Genomic DNA, 20,903 nt, shown 5'->3' on the forward strand with positions numbered 1-20,903 from the left:
TGAAAACATCACAAATTTTTGAATAAAATAGATTATAGTTATCTTTCCTTTAAAATCACATGTTTTTACGTACATGGGAAGACATCCATAGAAAATACTCTGGCTGATAGATAATTGAAATACTAGCACAATTGTCTGACTGATAGAAGTATGAATGAATCTAATAGTTGTCTGTTTCGCTGCCTTCATTTCTAAATTTTCTACAATAAAGATACATTATCCTATATTTTTTTATAAATTTATTTTTTATTGGTGTTCAATTTGCCAACATATAGAATAACATCCAGTGCTCATCTCATCAAGTGCCCCCCTCAGTGCCCGTCACCCAGTCACCCCCACTCCCCGCCCGCCTCCCTCTCCACCACCCCTAGTTCATTTCCCAGAGTTAGGAATCTCTCATGTTCTGTCTCCCTTTCTGATATTTCCCACTCATTTTTTCTCCTTTCTCCTTTATTCCCTTTCACTATTTTTTATATTCCCCAAATGAATGAGACCATAAAATGTTTGTCCTTCTCTGATTGACTTACTTCACTCAGCATAATACCCTCCAGTTCCATCCACGTCGAAGTAAATGGTGGGTATTTGTCGTTTCTAATGGCTGAGTAATATTCCATTGTATACATAAACCACATCTCATTATCTTATATATTAAAGTCCATAGGTTTTTGCAGCTTCTTCCAGCTCCAGGTGGTAGCCCTCAGATTACAGAATAGTCAGGTTATATGCATGTCTGCATATAACAGTGTGTGGACAGAGGAGCGTTAAGGGTCAGCTCTGAGTCAGACTGTCCCCATCTATGGATCAGAGTGCCCATTGGTTACCTAGCTATTGGAACAAACCTTGGTAATGTAGAAAGATTCGTGACCACCTATGATTTCCCACCAATTCTGGCAAGCCAGAAATAGGTAGATAAGTAACTTGTAATGGATAAGGGTGATTTGGGGTGGCTTAGTGGGAGGCTGAGCAGAGATGCATCCAGTTATCTATGTCTGGAGACACCTGGGTGGCTCAGCAGTTGAGCGTCTGTCTTCAGCTCAGGGCATGATCCCGGGTCCGGTGATCAAGTCCCACGTCGGGCTCCCTGCATGGAGCCTGCTTCTCCCTCTGTCTATCTCTCTGCCTCTCTGTGTGTGTCTCTCATGAATAAATAAATTCTTTAAAAAATTTTTACCTGTGTCCCTATATACAGTTTTCATATGTTCCCCTAGAAGTTTTTATGCCAGGGTTACTGTTAATAATGACAGTGTGTATATACCTCAGGGATGGTTGGGTGTAAAGAACAGCTATGGGGCATTTGTCACTGCTAAGGTGGTAACAACACTAACTATAGGGCTGGGAGTACCCTCATCCTGTAACAATTAGATTGTTGGGATATGTTAACTCTCAGTTCCTAATGCTTGGAGCTCAGAGGTCAGGTGATCTTGCTAAGGGTGTATAATTATTTAAATATAAAACTTTAAATAATAATTGTAAGTATTCCTCATTGTTTTTTCTGGTAAACTTCAAATTTTTGTGTATAATTTATATAAAATATCCCAAATTACCTCTTTGTAGATGAATGACCAATCCCAAGCCCACAGTCACCTGTGTTCTTCCCATTGGTGATCTATCTTTAGCAGAGGAGTAGATTATATAAGATGTTATTCAAAGAGTTACAGTGTTAAAAATTCTGATAGTTGCATTTGATAGTCATTTTGTTAGAAATTCTCATTACTCAACTTTTTTAACTTTTTTTGAACTATGTTTGAGGCTAAGTGATAATTATGCATATTTATTTGTTGAATAATTAATTAGTGCTACTTATATGCCAGACATTGTTCTATGTGATTTATGAACATTTAACAAATGGTCTTCCCCATTTAAAGATGAAGAAACTGAAGTACACAGAAGTTAAGTAGTTTGTTCTAGACCACACACTCAGTGGGGGATGAGGTTGGGACACCACCCTAGGTAGGGGGTCTCAAAGGCTGTGATCTTATTCCCTACATGATGGTGCAAATGAACATAAAACACTTAGCATTTCAAGAAGACATAAATATCCTTGTTACTTTTAAATCAATGTGGATCAATATACAAACCAAGCATTCAAGAATGGACAAATATGGCAAGCTAACTCAAGCTGCTGTTCCCTCCCACAAACTGAGCTCTAAAGTTTTCACAAGAGCAAGAGATTTATTTAAAACTTGAGATGTCTGTCTGTAGAAACAAAAGACAACAAAATCCCAGTCTGGAAAACAAAGCGAAGCCCAGAAATAGGTTCTGTTCACAACACCTCAGAACAAGAAGAAAACTTGTTTCTTGTGTTCATTCCTCTTCCTCATCTCTTTGATCATTGAAGCAAATATCATATGATTTCTCTCATATGTGGAATTTAAGAAACAAAACAGATGAACATAGGAGAAGGAAAGGAAAAATAGAATAAGATAAAAAACATTAAGGGAGGCAAACCATAAGAGACTCTTAACTCTAGGGAACAAACTGAGTGAGGGTTGCTGGAGGGGAGGTGGGTGGGAGGATGAGGTGACTGGGTGATGGGCATTAAGGGGGGCATGTGATGTGATGAACACTGTTCAATGTGATGAACATTGACTATAACACCCAGTGTTCATCACATGAATCACTAAACTCTACCTCTGAAACTAAAAATACATTATATGTCAACTAAATTGAATTTCAATAAAAATTTTTTGAAAAGAGAAGATAACAAAGATAACCCCCCACAAGGCATCTGGAATGCGGCAGCAGCTCAATAAATACTGAATGAATGAAAGAAGACATTGGGAAATAACATGATAAAAACAAAAATGATGACCCCGCTGGTCTGCTCAGCCCCTGGAGCACATTCTATCTGTGAGGCTTCATGAGAGTTGGGCATTTTGTCATTTTTCGCACCCTTAGTGCTGCTCTGTCCTTGTTGGTGATCTGTCTCCCAATTCCTCTGAGTGTTACGTCTCCTTTATATTAGAGTAGATGACATGGGAGTCCTAGGAGAGATGCACAGTTGAAGGAAGAGAAGGAACATGGCTGGAGGGGGAGACAACAGGGGAAAGAACTCTCCAGGAGTCCAGCTCACCTTGTTCTCCAGAATTGTCCTTCTGATGTTTGCTATGGAGAAAAAATATTACTCAGCTCTTGGGTTTCCACTTAGACCTCATGCCCAAATGGTGCTCCAGGGCACATGCTGGTGATGCTTAATGTGTGGGTTCCAGCCTCTCCTGTTCTTCTCTAGAATCCATGCTTTAATGTTTTCCACTCTGCAGTCCTTCTAAGACCGCCCATGCTCTAAGCCCCCCACCAACCCTTGTTAAGCAAAATCATTCCTCTCTTTGGTGCAACTTCCATGGATTATTGACAATATGCTGTCATAGCTCACTCTCTGTCAGCCCTTTATGTCCTTCAGATAATGACCACAGGTGGTTGATGTACTATATAGAAGGAAACAGGAGGGGAGATCCTGAGTCACATGGCAGCTTGAGCATGTGGCAGCTGCTTCTTCCTCTCTTTATTCCAGGTGGGCAGACTGGAACTAAATCTCCCCCTGCCCTTAACAACACATCAACACTTCAAGGGCCTGGAGAATAAACATGCAGTGGACATGACTGTACCTTTTCAGTTTTGCTGGGCTGGTCCCTGACAGGGAAGGAGAATGACAGGTGAATGAATGGAGAATGATTGGTTCTCTGCAGGCTGTAGTGGCACAGCCATAAGCAAGGCTGGCTGGGGACCCAGCCTCTGTGGCTCAGAGAAACATGGCTGAGTGACCCTTTGCCAGGAAACCCACTAAGCACCAACAGCCTCTGACTCCAGCAGAAACAGCTGAAGCATAGAGCCAAGGGCATGTTTGAAGGTTGCAGCTTCAAGGACACGGGAGCAGCAATAGAGGTTGGTTGGTTGAGAAGAGACAATTAGGGAGAATCTGGAATACAAGACAAGGGGAAAATAAAATCACATAAGGGTGGGAATACCTGAAGTATGGTATGTACAGTCCAGGAGGAATTGTCCCAGTTGAGAAAGGTCATTGCCAGGCTTCTTTGACAGGACCTTGTATTCCAGATTCTCCCTATTGTCTCTTCTCAACCAACCATCTGTTTTTGCTTTGTTTTGTAATTCAGCTTCTCCACGAGAATTTGCCTGCAAATATCTCTTGCTCCCTCTTGGATCTACAGATTTCATACCAAGGTGAAATATTGTATGAAAGCCTCTATTGCACACATGGTGCCACTTTCTTAGGAAGATGCATCTGACAAGAACCACTTTGCAGTTTCTCACCTGAGTCTTCTGGTGGCTGGATGCTCCAGACCTGGGAATAAACCACATCCACATCTACAGGGTTCACTGCAGGAAAAAGTGTGCACAATGGTTCACAGGTGTCCACGGACAGGGGTTCAACCTTCATATGTGCCTTCCCAGTCCCCTGCTTTGTGACTGTCCTCCCAACCCCAACATGATTCTGAAGGTCATTTATTTATTGAAATTGGGCTTCATGGGGTCAGGGCATGTAGACCATTTCATGGTTGTTGTTGTTGTTGTTGTTGTTTTCTTTCACCTGCTTTCTCTTCCCTCTCAGCTGCAGCTCTAAAGCCCCTTTCAGTGGGGAGACTCACCATTGACATACTCTGGCTGCAGTTCCTCAGTGTCTGGGAGTGAGCTGGAGCGAATGGACCCTTGAGGGTTTGCACTGGAAGCATCTCTGTGTGGAAACAAACTAACTACATGGAGTCCCCAGGGCAAGAGTGAGAACAGAGAGGAGGTAGGCTGAGGAGAGAGTAGGAGGAGCCAGGAAGACAGGGCACTTGGCTTGGGTGATTTGATGGCCCTTCATCTAGACTCTTAAGGTATAGTCTTTCAGGTGGGCAGCCAGAGACAGGCCACAGCATCACAAAGTACTTTGTTAATAGGATAGCCTCTCTGATGTGGCAAACATGTTCTATTCCTCATATTTAGCTTTTTTAAAGTTATAAATAAGAGAATGATATTGCCTTAGATTTAATTTTTTCTCTTATAAACTCTCCTAGAACTTCATCTGCTTCTTTCTCCTCAATTTATCTCTCTTTTATATATTGTATGTGTCTTACATTCTCCATAAGACATTATGTGTCCTATGGAAATAAATTCCATTTTATGCATATTTTCACACTTTTAAAAGCCTAACAACAACTTACTCATGTATTGTAAATACTCCATAAATAATCTTGAGTATGTGAATTAGTAAGGTAATTTAGAAACATTGAATCCTATGCAAGATAACACCTAGAGTCATATGGGCCACCCCAAGACAGCACCCTGATAGAAAAATGTAATGAATACAGACATGGTTGAGTATCATAGAAAGATACTGCGTAATCTGTACATGCAGAAGGAGCAGTAAGTATTTAAAATCATAAATGAGGAAGTTCTCTAGAGTTCCCATTTTGCTTTTTTAAAAAATTTTATTTATTTATTTATTTATTTATTTATTTATTTATTTATTTATTCATGAGAGACAGAGAGAGAGAGAGAAGCAAAGACACAGGCAGAGAGAGAAGTAGGCTCCACGCAGGGAGCCCAACGTGGGACTCAATCCCGGGTCTCTAGGATCACACCCTGGGCCGAAGGTGGCGCTAAACCACTGGGCCACCCAGCCTGCCCCTAGAGTTCCCATTTTGAAAAAGAAAAGTTCTCACCTGGGTGCATCAGTGGCAGAGTGTCCACCTAAAAGCAGATAAAGAAATATTCATTTTAGGGGAGGTGTCCTTACCTCTTAAAACTTTGACCTGACTTAACCACATGTTGTCACTGCTAGGATATAAGATACAGAATAGAGATCCAGTTATGTTGTGTCCTGATGACCACTTATTTACTCCAACACTGTTAGTTGGACAACCCATTGTGTTTTCCCACTGATCTGATATGCCACTTCAAATGGCAAACCCCACAAGCATGGGTTACGGTTTCTGGATTTTTTATTGCTATTTCAATTATTGCAAAATATATGTTACCTGCTGATGACTTCACCACTCTCCTTGTTTAGGTGAAACATTCTCATTTTTTCAATATTCTGATATTTGCAACCGCCCCCCCCCCCCCCAAAGCAGTGGTCTTGGGTTTAGGCTTGATGTTGACATTCATAAGACCCAGTGGACTCTCCTTTGCACCATTTAGCTTTGCAGAGAGATGCAGAACAAGAAACACAGCATGTCAGCATGGATGTGTCAGCTGTGTCACCAGGGGGAAGGAGCTCTTTCCTGGTCCTTCAACTAACAGCTCTGGGACAAGTCCACATGGATGGGAGCACAGGCCACTACAAGGGACATGATTAGTCTCAAGAGTCACATTACACTTGGGGATGTGCCTATTTCTGCTTCTCACTGAGCATTTATAACCCCACTCAGAGCCCTTCCAGTTTAGATGCAGCTCAGCAATCATGAAAAACATTGCATGGTGATATAGCCAGCGCTCCAACTGTATTGGGTTTTTTGTAGACAGTGTTAGAAGGCTAGCCTAAGTGTATTCTCCAAAGAGAAGGAGGAACTAACTTATTTTCTTCAAGGAAAAAAAGAATGACCTCGGGATTTTCTACCAAGCCAGTCACTCAACCATAAGGCAAAGGACGCACATCTTCAAACAGTAGGAAATTGGTGTATGTGATTCTAGCAACTCCATCCTGAATAAATTATTTTTAAAAATGGACTTTAGTCTACTTTCTAAACACTTTTGAACAATAACAAAAATTGGTGATATCTTGGCTCCCAAAGAAAATTCCAAAAATATTCTAACAAGTGATGGTATAATGGTATAAATTATCTTCTCTGACCTTAGTATAACTGGTAATTCATCACAAAACTGTGAAGACATCTAGATATGTGGAGCACCTGGGTGGCTCAGTGGTTGAGCATCTATCTTTGGCTCAGGTCACGATCCCGGGATTCTGGGACCAAGTCCGGCATCAGGCTCTGCCTATGTCTCTGCCTCTCTCTCTGTGTCTCTCATGAATAAATAAATGAATAGTCTTTTTAAAAAAGATAAAGAAAACTAGATAGGTCTACAACATACACATTTAAGGGAATTAAGTCTTCAGCTACTAAATACATATATAAATATGCAAGACAAAGGAAAGCAAATCTATTAAATGCCAAATTTCTTCTAAAGAATAAGATTAACAAGAACAGAATGCAGCAACTAATGAAGATAAAAGCAGAAATGTCAGAATTAGAAAGCAAATGGTAGATCAAATAAATAACTCTAGCAGCTTCACCTTTTAATCAGAAGGGCAGATACTTCCTTTTCTATGCCACTCAAGAATGCGAAAGGAGAAGGTATGAGAAATAAAAGCAGCCACAGATAAGCTAGAGGAATCACAGGACACCACTTCACTCCACTCCGAGTAAGCAGATTTTGGGCCCTAGATAAAACAGATGGTTTTCCAGGAAAATTCCCCAGAAGACAAAGAAACTGTGAACAGAATGTGGCAGTCAGGACGGAGTGTGTTATGCTACATTGACAAACAAACTTCAGTTTGCAGGGGCTTAAAGCAGCACAGGTTTGTGAATTTCCCACTTGTGCCCCAGACGTGTCAAAAATATGCTTGGGGGGGATCCCTGGGTGGCCCAGCAGTTCAGTGCTGCCTTTGGCCCAGGGCCTGATCCTGGAGACCTGGGATCGAGTCCCACATCGGGCTCCCTGCGTGGATCCTGCTTCTCCCTCTGCCTGTGTCTCTGCCTCTCTCTCTCTCTCTCTCTCTCTCTCTCTCTCTCTCTCTTTCTCTTTCATGAATAAATAAATAAAATCTTAAAAGAAAATATGCCAGTAAGTCACTCAGGAGGCTGCTGGAGGCCACGCCGTCTGGAGAAGACACCGTCACTCAGTGTGAGTTTGCATGAGCACCATTGCTTGGGAAGGACAAGGAGGCAACAGCCCTGCTCATAAATTCTTCTGACGGGAAATAACACAAGCGGCTTCTGCCGACATTTCACTGGCTGCGTCTCACTTCAAGGAGACAGGGAAATGCACCTGCTTATGAGCCCAGAGGCAAAGGGGGGGCCGGGTGTCAGTGAGCATTAGCAGCGCCTCTCACAAGATGACTTATAAGAGCAGAGCTAGAAACAGCTGTCAAAGAGCTGCTCCTCCAAAACCCCAACAGGCACAATTCCACAAAATCTTTAAAAAACATTGCCATGTTTTCTATATTGTCATGTAAACGATTCCCAGCATATAAGACGTATGAAAAGAGGAAAAGTGTTAAATTTCCTTTGTAATGTTGAGTACGAAACCCAGAAAAGATCACAATTAACAAGGAACCTGGCAAAAGTCACACATTACTATTAATAAAAAAAACCTTTGAAACAATGCTAGTTTCTGTTAAAAATGTGTCACTAAAATTGAATTTTTACCACGAATGCAAAGATTAGTCAATATTAGGTATTCTGGTATAATGTAATTGGTCAATTTAATAGATGAAAAAAGGAAACGTGTGATTATCTTCACAAATACTAACGAGTATTAGCAAAAATTAGAAATTGTTTCTGGGGATGTCTGGGTAGCTCAGTGGTTGAGCGTCTGCCTTTGGCTCTGGTTGTGATCCCGGAGTCTTGGGATCGAGTCCCGCATCAGGCTCCCTCTGGGAGCCTGCTTCTCCCTCTGCCTGTGTCTCTGCCTCTCTCTCTCTCTCTCTCTGTCTCTCATGAATGCATAAATAAAATATTAAAAAAATAAAAGTTGTTTCTGAGAAAATGTTAAGAGGTATTTGAATATGTTACACAGCATAGAAATACTAGAAAAATTTCCCTCAAAAACAGGAACCAGACAAGCTTATCCACATAAGATACCAGAGGCCATTGTGCATATAATTAGACATGAGAAAATAATTTGCTTAAAAATGGAAAAGGAGAAAGTAAATGTTTTATGGCTTTGTAGATTATTTCCATATTTGAAAAGTGATTAATATATTGGTATGTAACTTGAAAATTGAGAGAATCCATCACAATGGATGATTTAGAAATTATTTTATGTTAACCAACAACCTCTCTCTTCATATACATATATTTTTATCAACTAAAAAGTATAATGGAGAAAAAAATCACAATTCCTTAGTCTTAGATGGTCTGTTTAAAAAATATAACTTCCATTGGACTTGAAAAAACTCAATTACATTTTCACTATTTGATGAGTTTCCAAAATCTCTTTTACCTAGTGGTAGTTGATAGGTCTAAGCAAGCATTTTGCAAGAGCTTAAAAGCTTATCTTGTGATTCTGTTGTGCCCCATGCTTGTCTTGTATCTTACAAATTAATGTAAGCCCACTGAAGTGGGGCGGGGATCTGCAAGAGGAGAATGGTGAAGGTCAGGAGATTCTAGGGGCAGGCTTCAGGCTTTGTGGCCAGGAGGTGTGGACTCCGTCTTAGCTCTGCCCTCTAGTGGCTGCGTGAACAAGACAGCCCACTTAACTTCCCAAGATGGTTAAACCTAGACCATGACACACACTTATTTTTTATAATTACAGATAATATGTGTAAGCTTGCCATACATAACAGATACAATAACTGGTCATTGGTAACATGTCTTGGCTAGCAGAATATTAGTAGGGGTCAGTATGCGATATCACTTACACGAGTCTTCTAAATTCTTAGACTTACAAATAATGTTACAAAGAGATATCATCATGCTGAAAACACAGCAGCTCTATGGGATTGCTGGTCAGTGAAGGGGGAGCTTTCATTCTTCCAGTGATGACAGAAAAAGAAATTGAACAGACTTTTCTTCTGAAAACTGGAAATATTGGACAAAATATTGGTAGAAGTCTATTTAAGTGAAGAACTATTGAAGCCAGGTTAGAGAGGGGAGAGGCTCTGGGTGAGAGGCCTGGCTCTGAAACCGCTGGTCCTGCGGGGCATTTGCCAAGGCCGGACAGGGAAGCCCAAGGGCCGGTGCTTCAGGAAGTCTGGTGGGGCAAGGAGGCACGGATTGGAATTTGCTGTGCTTTGTGTGGAAATTTTTAAAATATGGCTGCCAATTATTTGATATTGAGACCTCCATTTGGAGGTGGAGACAGTGCTGCCTCCTCTTGCAAGTTTGCTAGGCACTGGGACCTGATGAAACTGTCATCTGAAATTAGTTGAAAAAGACGTTGCAGATTAGCTATCTTACTTACACTTACTTTTGAAGCAGAAGCCACCATGTAAAATTTTTGACCACCCTGTGGGCGTCATGCCCTGCAGTGGTCTAGGCCACACTGACAGGTTGTGTATGTATTGTAGCTGAGAGTACCAGCAAAGGTCCCAACCTCTAGCCAGCACCAGCCATCATGCATGCGTGAATATGCCCCCACATGACCCATCCAAGAGATTCAGGAATTCAAAGAGAAGACACTGTTCTTTCTGTGAGTAGGTAACTAATAAATCCATAGGGATGCCTAGGTGGCTCAGTGGTTGAGCACCTGCCTTTGGATCAGGTCATGGTCCTGGGGTCCTAAGATCAAGTCCCGCATCTGGCTCCCCATAGGGAGCCTGCTTCTCCTCCTGCCTCTCTCTCTGTGTCTCTCATGAATAAATAAAATCTTAAAAAAAAAAAAAGAAATCTATAAATGAAGGAGAAAATGTACTAGACTATTTTCATTCCTTTAAGTCCAGCTACTTATTATGTTTCACTCCACTGCATATAAACTGATTTTGTCTATTGAAAGCTATTAAATGATTTAATACTTGGAAATTTTTATTTAAAAGGCAAGCATAAAGGACTGTGTTAACTATTTTTTTGTGTGTGTTAACTATTTTAATCTATACACAGGGGCCATGACATACTATAAAAGAGAACATGGAGGCATTGCCCACTGCATGAAACCTTAGAAAATCATGAAGTGTGAAAAGAATTGATCAGATATGGAGAGGTTTTCTTTCTTTCTTTTTTTTTTCAAATCCAATTTGTATCGGTAATGGAAAAGTTCACAGAAATAAAGGACAATCAAAACAAATGGTAGATAACCAACCTGATACCTTGTGGAACCCGCAATAGAGCAGCAGAACAGCAACTATAAAGCCGAGGCCACCACACAGTGCTCCGAGAACTCTGGCTGTGATGCCGTCTCTTCTGTAGCCTCTGGTTCCTGAGGGAAGGCACAGGTGCATCAGCCTCAGAGGGTCAAGACTTGGTTCCTGGATCCTTGTCAAACACTCTGCAGGAATGGTTAATATAAATTCTCACAATGTTATCCAAGTATAATGTGTACTTTCCAGGTTTGTGTGGAGAAAAGAGAAGCAGCCAGACACTTATCTTCTTCTCCAATCTCCCACACAGAGTAGACATCCCTTGAACCTCCACCTACATTCCAAAACCCCAATATGGTACCAATGAAGACTGCTGGGGCAGAGCCATTGGTCATAATGCTCCTGTAACCAGGGACCATCAACCCACCTGAGATGGAGAGTGTTACTGCCTCACTGTGCTGGGCTCCCAGGCCATTGTCAGCCTCACAGGAGTAGTTCCCAGAATGTTCCATGGTCAGAGAGAGGTTGAAGGATGCTCCTCCTCCAAAGGGGGCCAAGCTGTTTTGTAGGGTTATATTCTCACGATAAAACCGGTACATAATTGGGGGAGAGCCTCTGTGGGCCTCACAGCGAAGTTCTACCATGTCCCCTGCCATGGCCTGGGCCCCGGGCACCCTGAGGATGAAGACAGGGCGGGATGCTGGACCTGAGGAAGACAGGGGGCCGGTGGAGAGGGTTTGTGAGGCCATCGTAGACACACAGAGCCCCAGACTAGGACCTCGCAAAGGGCCTCACCCCTTGGTCATTGTGTATCTCTAAGATTCTCAACAGCCTCTTTAGAAATTAGGAGGAATATCACTCTTGGGGTACTGTCTAAAGACATGGTCATTTGTCATTGTCAGCTTGTGTTTTCCTAATGCCAAGTCCAGCCCCCTTTCTAGTCTTTTCCATGGAAACAAAGACATCTACAGTTTAACGTGCAAGGGTAACCCACTCTTCAGTTGCTGTTGGTATTCCACAGCACTGACCCCTGGCATGGGCTTCTGGTACCATGGCCTTGGCTCTAGGGTTTCTGTCTTGGACGAGTCAGAGTGCAACTCACTTCTCACACAGATACTCAACACCTTGCTCTGGATGGGGTCATGGCCATTGTCAGCTCTGCAGTAATAGCGGCCGGCATCGCTCTCCTGCACAGCTGGGACCTCCATCTCTGCTGACAGGGAACGCTGGGTCTTCTTTCCCACACTGGTTCCAGTGTCCTCTCTGTGCCAGGAGAATGTGATATTTCCTGTGCCTTCTGCCACCGAGCAGAGGAGGATCAGACTCTCTCCTTCGATCACCATGCCCTTGGGGGCCCAGATGTCTAAGCTTACATTAGAGACAGGCACTCCTGGAGGGACAGACGATGACAGGTCAGAAGCTGACTGCAGAGGACTGCAGCCCATGATTTGCTTCACTGAGAATATGGGTAGGGCTCATGTAATCCATTATAAGCACACAAAGTAGGGAATCTGCGGTGATTACTCTTGAAGAATGTGGACACAGATACTGTGTCCCAACCTCCTCCCCATCACCCCTATTTTCATGGAACCACTAAAGAATGTGTGATGGGTCATCTGCTCCGTGAGACATGAAACATTTTCCTGAGGGAGGAGTCGCTGTGCACAGTAGTGCCATCTGCACAGTGTGAAGGGGTCACTGGTAGCATCAGTCCTACCTCAGAAAAGGCACTGCTTCCACTAACAATATCAATAAAGATTCCTCCATTATTCTCAATGTCAAGGGTCCACAAGAATTACAACCCCACCTCCAGCCACTTGGTTCACTCAGATTTCCGCTTTCTCTGTTGCTTCATTTATTTCCCCATGCTGGAGCACTGTGGTGCCTTTTAAGAAACCAACTTGTGTTTCAAGGCAGCACATGAGGCCACCTATGAAGCCACTGAAGAGCAGGTGCCTTGCTGTGAAAAGTCCCAGCCCATTCCTAAACACCACAGCATGAAGTGACCAGTGAAGATATGATTGATGGATTTTACTTGAATAAAGAAGACAGGATTATAAGGAGTGTTTAAAAAAGAAGAAAGGCCAAAATTAAGTATTTGTCTCCCACAGACAGCAAACCAAGGCTTAATTACAGTTTCAGCCTATCCCTGGAATGTGACCTTCTGAAAGTCAATCTGACCCACACTAGAGAGGTCATCTGCATGATAAAACAAAAAACAAGCAAACAAACAAACAAAAAACACCTTGCAGTTTCCTTTTCCTCTCCAAAGATGTCCAGGCCTGTAGAAATCCTCTCTTTTATTTTGCTAATAATCTCCTTTGCCTCACTCGTGCCTATAAAAACTTCCATTAAATAAATTTATTATATATTAAAAAAAGAAGTTAGATAAATTAGTTTGGTGTTTAATAGAGTGATCAGGGATAGAGATAAAACCTCAGATGTCATTGATAGTGGGTGGTATTTAAGGCCAAGGGGCATGGTGAGATGGACTGGCTGGGAGGAAAATGTACTGAAGGGATGAGAGCTTAGGTCAGACTTGAACACTCCAGAAGAAAGTGAACAGAGAAGAGAGAGAGAGCAGTAGAGGGACCTAGGAGGAGTGGCCATAAGGCAGGAGAAAACCAGGAGAGTCAAGAGAGGGGAATGTCTAACTGTGAGAGAGCACCGGTCTGCCAAGAGGTTTAATAAGATGGTAACGGAGAGGTGACCATTGGCTTTGCTGCAAGGAGGTTCTAGTGTGTTTGACAAGAACAGTCTCTGTGAGTGGTGGAATGGAAGATGAAGTGAAATTGATTGAGGAGCTAATGAGAGGCAAAGAAATAGAAGTGGAAAAAAAATAGTTCATTTGAGAAGTTTTGTTGGGAAAGGAGTAGAGAAATGGAATACTAGCTATGGAAGAACAAGTGGTGACAGAGCAATTTGTTATTCTGTTGGTTGGTTGGTTTTTAAAACAGTAGACAACAGAGTATGCTTTTGGAAGACAAAACTATTTTAAGGTGCTGCTTTATTGTTACTAGTGATAGAAATTCGTCCCAAGTTTATAAAACTGTGGATATTCAGGATTAAATCGCTAAATAAATACAAATGATTCACTTGCAGAAAAGTGACCTCTGGGGCTTTGCCCAACATTCTTACTTCCAATTTAAGTGTATCTTTGTGCATCAGCCCTGAAGTTTGAGCAACGCAGGTTTAAGACTTTTGAGTTGCAGCCATTAGAAATGACAAATACCCACCATTTGCTTCAACGTGCATGGAACTGGAGGGTATTATGCTGAGTGAAGTAAGTCAGTCGGAGAAGGACAAACATTATATGTTCTCATTCATTTGGGGAATATAAATAATAGTGAAAGGGAATATAAGGGCAAGGAGAAGAAGTGTGTGGGAAATAGCAGAAAGGGAGACAGAACATAAGGACTCCTAACTCTGGGAAACAAACAAGGTGTGGTGGAAGGCGAGGAGGATGGGGGGTGAGGTGAATGGGTGACGGGCGCTGAGGGGGGCACTTGACGGGATGAGCACTGGGTGTTATTCTGTATGTTGGCAAATTGAACACCAATAAAAAATAAATGTACTATAAAAAAATTCCATTTCCTACAACTCCTCTGGGCATCTCTCTGCTTGCTAGTTGGGATCCTGCCAATTCATGAAGGCTTGATAAAGTCAATTCCATCTTCACATTTGCTCCATTGGGTTCCGTTTTTTAACATAGCTTTGTTCATTTTCTATTTTTATGAACTGCCCATTCCCTAGCTCACGACCCACTTTCCACAAGCATAGGAATTACACAAGTACCCAAAAGACAAGTAGCCCGAAGTGAAGCTGCCAGACTCTTGATTTGCCCATGCTCAGACCCACTGATACTTACTCTGCACCTGAATCTGGGTTTGGAGGCTCTGTTTTATGACCCTTGGAGTCACGGTCTCTGCCTGACACCAGTAGGACCCTGAATCCTCCTTCCACACAGCAGGGAGCTGGAGCTCTGGGGAGCTGCTCCAGCTGGACGCCAGGGCCCTGCCACCTCTGAAGAGGCGATATCGGAGCTGAGCATTTGACCTCTGTGGAGAAAGCTGGGTCTCACAGGTCAGGGTCACTGGGCTCCCCTCTGTGGGCCAGAAGGAGCTGACGGTGAGCACGGGATATGGAAATAGCTCTAGAAGGAAGGATCACAAGTGCCCCAAGCAGTGAGATTGATGGTTCCTGCTGAAAAGCAACCCCAGCAAACAAGGCATTCAGACAGACTTGTCACCCATCACGACCCCCTACTGCAGTCAAACTACAGGACTCTGGTTCATATCTGGTGTGGGGGCAGGTTTCCCCTCCAGGGACCCACCCTGCTCTGCCACAGTCTCCTCCAGCCTGGCTCCCACAGGAGGGAAGGCTTTACCTTGAACTTGAATCTTGACGCTACTTGACTTTTTTGAGTTGTACCAGAAGTATTTTTTACCAGTAGCACTACAGGAATAGCTGCCACTGTCACTTAGAACTGCACTTGGGATAGAAAAGTTGAAGACTTCATTTGAAAAATGTAACTCTTTTCCATCCTTGTAATATGCCATAGTCTGGATTTTCCACTTGTCTGTTTTCTTCTGGCATATCAGGTCTATGCGGTCTCCTTCAAAGACAGCAGAAGGAGCCCTGAGAGTCAGCCAGTCTGCAAGAGAGGGCATGAGGGGACTGGATTTGCCATTTCTGCGAGGAATCTAGATGTCTGGCCTTTCCCTGAGCTTTTCTGAGCTCTTGGGCAGAGCAGCCCCTTCACCTTCAGGCAAGACAGACACCCCTATTCATGCCTCACCTTCTCGGGGCTACGTCCTCTTTTTTCCTGAGGGGTATCTGAGTCAGCATGGGCTGCTATAACAAAATACCATAAGCTGCGTGTCTTATCAACAACAGACATTTATTTTTCATGGTTCTGGGGGCTGACAGTCTAAGATCAAGGTGCTGGCAGCGTCAGGTTCTGGGGAGGCTCTCTCTCAGGTTATAGACTTGCTGACTTCTTGTGTATTTTCACCTGTGAGCTCTCTGGCCTCTTTTTCTAAGGGTGCTAATCCCATCATGAGGACTTCCAGGACTGTATCACCTCCCAAGGGCCCCACCCCCAAATAACATCCTCTTGGGATTAGGATTTCAACATACGAGTTTGGGTGTGAGACTCAACATCCAATCAATGGCAGGGAAGGTCAAAGTAGTCTGAATTTTTTACACAGATATAGGTGCAGGAGTGTCCTGCCAAAGGTCTTCTTGCTTAGCTCTCTCTGTTGGTGACGTCACACGGAGGACCATCGTCGTCAGGGGACATTTTGCTTACCCACCACCATGCTTTCTTTTATCCAGCCTTCAAAGGCCCTACACTGTGTTCTCAATTTATGTTCTGCCCCTTTTTCTTGCCTCACCAGAGGAGATGGCCAAGGGACCTAGATAGCTGGGGAATAAAGTGGTTACTGAAATAAGATCCAGTATCTCAATCCTCAGAACTTTCCACTTGACTATTTTCCAAACACTTCCCGTCCATTCCATGTGTAATAAGGTCTTAGGGGACTGACTGTAGTGAGAAAAGTCATTGCCAAAAATAAATGTGCTCCCCTGGGACTGCTTCTCTCAGATTCTACCCTGTGACTCCACTTATTTATGGTACCAGACCACCTTCTGGGTTTGGGACATTTGCATTACCTTTTAGGGTTGTAGTTGAAGGTTTTGACCTCGAGGTGAGGAACTAAGTTATATCTCAAACAGCAATCTCCCTGCCACTGTTCATTGGTGGCACGGCTGCCAGAATTTGGATGTGTAATGTAGGGAAGTAGAGGTCACCCCAATAAGAGATGAAGGGCTTCATCAAATACCTCAGCAGAACCAAAGCTGAAATGCCTCAGAAAACTCGTGAAATTTAGAATCATAATTTTTGGAACACATGCTACCTACTGTTCCAGGTGGGGAATCAAATTTACCTGTTGGACATTGGGGAAAACAATCTGGGTTATGAAAAATGAAATCAGAAGGGCAGGAAAGGTGGGTTGTAGAAACAATTAACTTAATTTGAGGTTTTCATCCTCCTTCACTGATGGAGAGACCAGATCTCACCGGGACTTGGCTGTGGGACTTAAAATCAAGCTGATTTTTAAACCGCTAGTACAGTCTTCATCCAGAAACTAGAAGGATTCCCAGGGAGAACACTGTCAGGGTAGGGGGCAAACATTCTGTGTCATGGTTAGAGATGCCATGAAAAGTCTGGTAGTCTGAAAGTCTACCTGAAAAGTCACACGGTAGGCAATCTCACGGACTTGGGGCTGCAGCTGACAAGGTGAGCCTGTGAGTCCATTGCTAAGGATTGTTCACGGCAGAGCGCAAATGCAACAGATGAGGCCTGCTCCTGAGCACACTAGGTGCCAGAGCTCCTGTAGGTGTCCCTGGCATCCCTGTTCCCTTAACGTCTGGCCATAATAGGTGAGGCAGGGTTCTGTTCTCCCAGGACAGTGCTTTGGAGCCCTAAGGGCCCCTTCTACTTGGCAGTTGGTGCTGGCGAGGCACAGGAGCAATCCTCCATCTCTCTAGATTCAGTCCAGGCTCGTGTACATACAGAATAAAGTCTTGCTTTCTATACATAGGTGAGCACAGCTTTAAGTCAAGAAGAGCAAGGTGAGATTAGTTGTAGTCACACAACCATAGGAAGGTAGCATACGTGTGTAGGCACACAGAATTTGGCAGTGCTCTAGAGCCAGGGGCAGACCAGGGTCTGGGAGCTGCCCGGATGCCTATTTGGGGAAAGGAAGTGTGGCCGACAGCAGCTGTCCTGCTCAGGGGCGGCTCAGTGCTTACAACAGATGCCTACAGAGTTGCTCTCTGACTTCGCAGGACAATGTGTCCACTCCCCACCCAGAGCCAGAGCAGCAGTGTTGGTTCAATACCATCCTGACCATGCAGACACTCTTGACTGTTTTCCTGAGAGAACAACTGTTTTCAGAGCTGTGGGGACACTCAGCCGGACCTGGTAGAGGGTTATGGTCCCATGGCCCAGAGAACCATCCTCCCCCATGAGCTGTCCAGCCTGCACACCCTCTTCTAGATGCTCCCTCTATGGCTGGGGCTGTGTGATTGGGTGGTGGACTCCACCTGGGCAGGCCAGGCAGGCCTTCTCACCCATCACCAAGCCAAGCGGACTGGCCCTGCGGCAGGTTGGCCCAGGGGAGCAACGACATTGGAACATCTCTGTGGCCTCTCCTCGTCCCTCTCTACAGGACCTCGTGGGTGCCAGGTGACAGACAAACCAGACCCCAGGAAGGACAAGAATGCAAGTGACTCACCTGCCTCTTCACTGGCGGAAGCTGTGAGGGGATCAAAAACCAGAGGTTAGCCCAGAGAATTTGTCTTCAAAATTTAGACATTTCTATTACTCTGCTAAACTGCCCCCAAACTCCCCATCACCCCTTTTTCTGTTCTACTCCATTATCACCAACAATGCAATCTCCCTCAAACACCAACTGACCCCTACTCATGTTACAATCACAAGGCAAGTGCAAACCTCTCCTTTGACCAAAGGGAGCACGTGGGGGACGTCCCACAGATGGATGCCAGATGTTCAGTGATTCTCAATTCTTTGTCTTTCCCCTCCCCCCACCAATCTCCTGCATACCCAGTGTGTTGGCTACATGATATCCCAAGTCACCAAGAGTCCATCAGGAAACACCCAGAGTTTGTAGTGTAACCCTGACAGTTGGGATTTTTCTCAGCCAGACTTTGTGCCTGACTTAAGCTTTGAGCTAAGGCATCCACTTCGAAGACTGTGATCACAACACACTGAAGTCATCAGACTAAATGAAGAGTCAGGCCACCTCCCCACTCTGAGGCTTTCGTTTTAGAAATCTTGGCTGATTTCTATAACTGACCATGTGGGCCACTTGATTTATTCTCTTCCCAACTTTAAATTCCCACTCATTTGTTTGAATTCACCAATAAAGTGCAATCCCATGAAATTGTGGGCTCCCAGCCTCCACCCCAATAAGAGCAGAACCCCAGACCCATGTTGTCTCTCTCCCCACGACCTCTTTGTGTGATCCCAGGGGTGCTGTGTAGTTCCAGGTTCTGTAAGTAATAAACCTTTAGTATTCCAAAGTTTCTTGACCATTATTACTGAAGGGGGTTTTGCAGTCATGATAAGAACCAGGAGGGCTGGTCCAGCCACAACCTTGCTTATTGATAGGCTGAGACGGGCACACACAGTTTTGAAAACTGAAGGCACCTTGAATGGATTCCGTTTCTCTGGCTGTATTTTATGTGAGGGTTCTTTTACTCATTAACAAATGTTGGCTTAGTTCCTCCTGAATGTAGAGAAAGGAATCTCATTTCCCTATAGCAGCCTGCCTGTCCAGGTAGCCCTCGGCTCAACAGAGGAGCCTGAGCAAAGGGTATGCATGTGTCTCCAAACTCCAACTTGGAGATAACTGTCCAAACAGTTCTCATAGAGAAGTAGTAAATGTTGAAATAATTAAAACTGTATTTATGAGAATTCATTACTGTATGAATTACCTAAGATAATTCACGAATGGTAATTCGTGAAACTCATAACCCACGAACAGTAAAGTAGCCGACCTTGAACGTTAAGGACAAGGATGCATTACAGTCTGACTTGCCCAGGGCCCACTGCTATGCATCTGACTCTGCTCTCTAAGCTGGAAGCAGACACCTGGGCATGCCTACTGGTCTCCGGGCTCTGATAAACCCTCAGGGCTTTCTGGAGCTGGAGACTCTGGTACCACCTCAGTTCTACCTCAAATTATTGGACTTACCAAAGATGACCAGCAATGACCACAACAACAGCATGAGGACCTGGTTCATCTACCCGAGAAGAAATGTTCCCTCAGTCACCAGCTGGAGTCTGTGTGCAGGGAATGGAAACTGCTTTTCAAAGTTAGTTTTGAGCAATTAGCGAAAAAAAGGAAGTGGAAGGGCTTATCAACGTCTGGCCACTGTCTTCTTCTCTGTAGGTGCTATGAGAATGAAGATGGTCCTCTAGATGCCAAAGAAACTCCTCCTCTTGACACTGATGACAGTTAACACTGACACACAGCTGTTCATGAGTTGGACACAGTTCTAAGCGCCTTATGCTCACAGGGTTATTTGATGTCCTGAGGAAGCTTCTGGAATCTGCACAATCTCCTTTACACAGTTAGAGAAACAGGCAGCAGGAAAGATAAGTAATAGACCAAGATCAGCATGGTCACTTTCCAGCAGTGACAGCTGGGAGTCAAACCCAGGCAGCCCTGTCTTACAGTCTGACTCAAATGCTAGCAGATCTTACCATGATATATAATGCTTCTCACCGTTCCTTAGGATAGCAGGGTCATTGGTGTAACCGCTCAGAGTCCCCGGGTGACCCTTTCTTCGGCCCATATCTAGCCATCTAGAACTGCTAATGTTGCTAACATTCAAAACATGTGCTCTGTATTATTGAAAACATTGTTCTCTTCTTTATTTCTAATCCATGTTGCTTTTTGGACAGTGCGCCGCTTCCAATGTGGCCACACCTTCCAAGCACACATCCCCAAAGCCTATTATCACCCTGTTCTGATTAGATGTGGTCCCCTAGGTGTCCTATGTAACAGTCCACTCAGGGGCAGGCTAAACAGGCAGATACAAGTTGCCTTTGTGGACTTAGGGAGCATGAAACTTTAAATCCTAAAATCATAGATATTTGTAATATGGGGACTGACTCATACTGAATTGAATCATAGACTCAGTGTCATGTGTTCAGGGGAATACTTAACATTGTCACTCACCATAAACATAATTTTCCTGTAGGAAGTGCTGATGTATGTATGTGATGTCGTACATCCTATCATCAAAGCCTTGCTTAAAGGCGTGTAAAAAGAAAGTGCTAAGAATACCCCAAAAGAGCAGTTTAAAAAAATAAATTATATGTTAAACAGTGTGCTACTACCAAGCAGACATT

The 20,903-nt window shown here is 43.8% G+C and overlaps 1 protein-coding gene across 1 annotated transcript; it reads right to left on the reverse strand.

Moving 5' to 3' along the window:
• Nucleotides 1-1,755: 1,755 nt before the first annotated feature.
• FCRL2 (Fc receptor like 2) lies at nucleotides 1,756-19,874 on the reverse strand. The gene is made up of 12 exons (XM_026003286.2): nucleotides 19,741-19,874; nucleotides 18,259-18,279; nucleotides 15,345-15,611; nucleotides 14,826-15,110; nucleotides 12,060-12,347; nucleotides 11,385-11,663; nucleotides 10,960-11,076; nucleotides 5,664-5,691; nucleotides 4,605-4,690; nucleotides 4,270-4,335; nucleotides 3,074-3,105; nucleotides 1,756-2,984 (listed from the first exon to the last, which is right to left on the reverse strand). Exons 1-12 carry the CDS (start codon nucleotides 19,787-19,789, stop codon nucleotides 2,946-2,948), a joined length of 1,557 nt encoding a protein of 518 aa, XP_025859071.2. The 5' UTR covers nucleotides 19,790-19,874; the 3' UTR covers nucleotides 1,756-2,945.
• Nucleotides 19,875-20,903: the final 1,029 nt, after the last annotated feature.

The sequence above is a fragment of the Vulpes vulpes genome, chromosome 13, assembly GCF_048418805.1.
Source record: "Vulpes vulpes isolate BD-2025 chromosome 13, VulVul3, whole genome shotgun sequence".
In the NCBI taxonomy this organism is placed as follows: Eukaryota; Metazoa; Chordata; class Mammalia; order Carnivora; family Canidae; genus Vulpes; species Vulpes vulpes.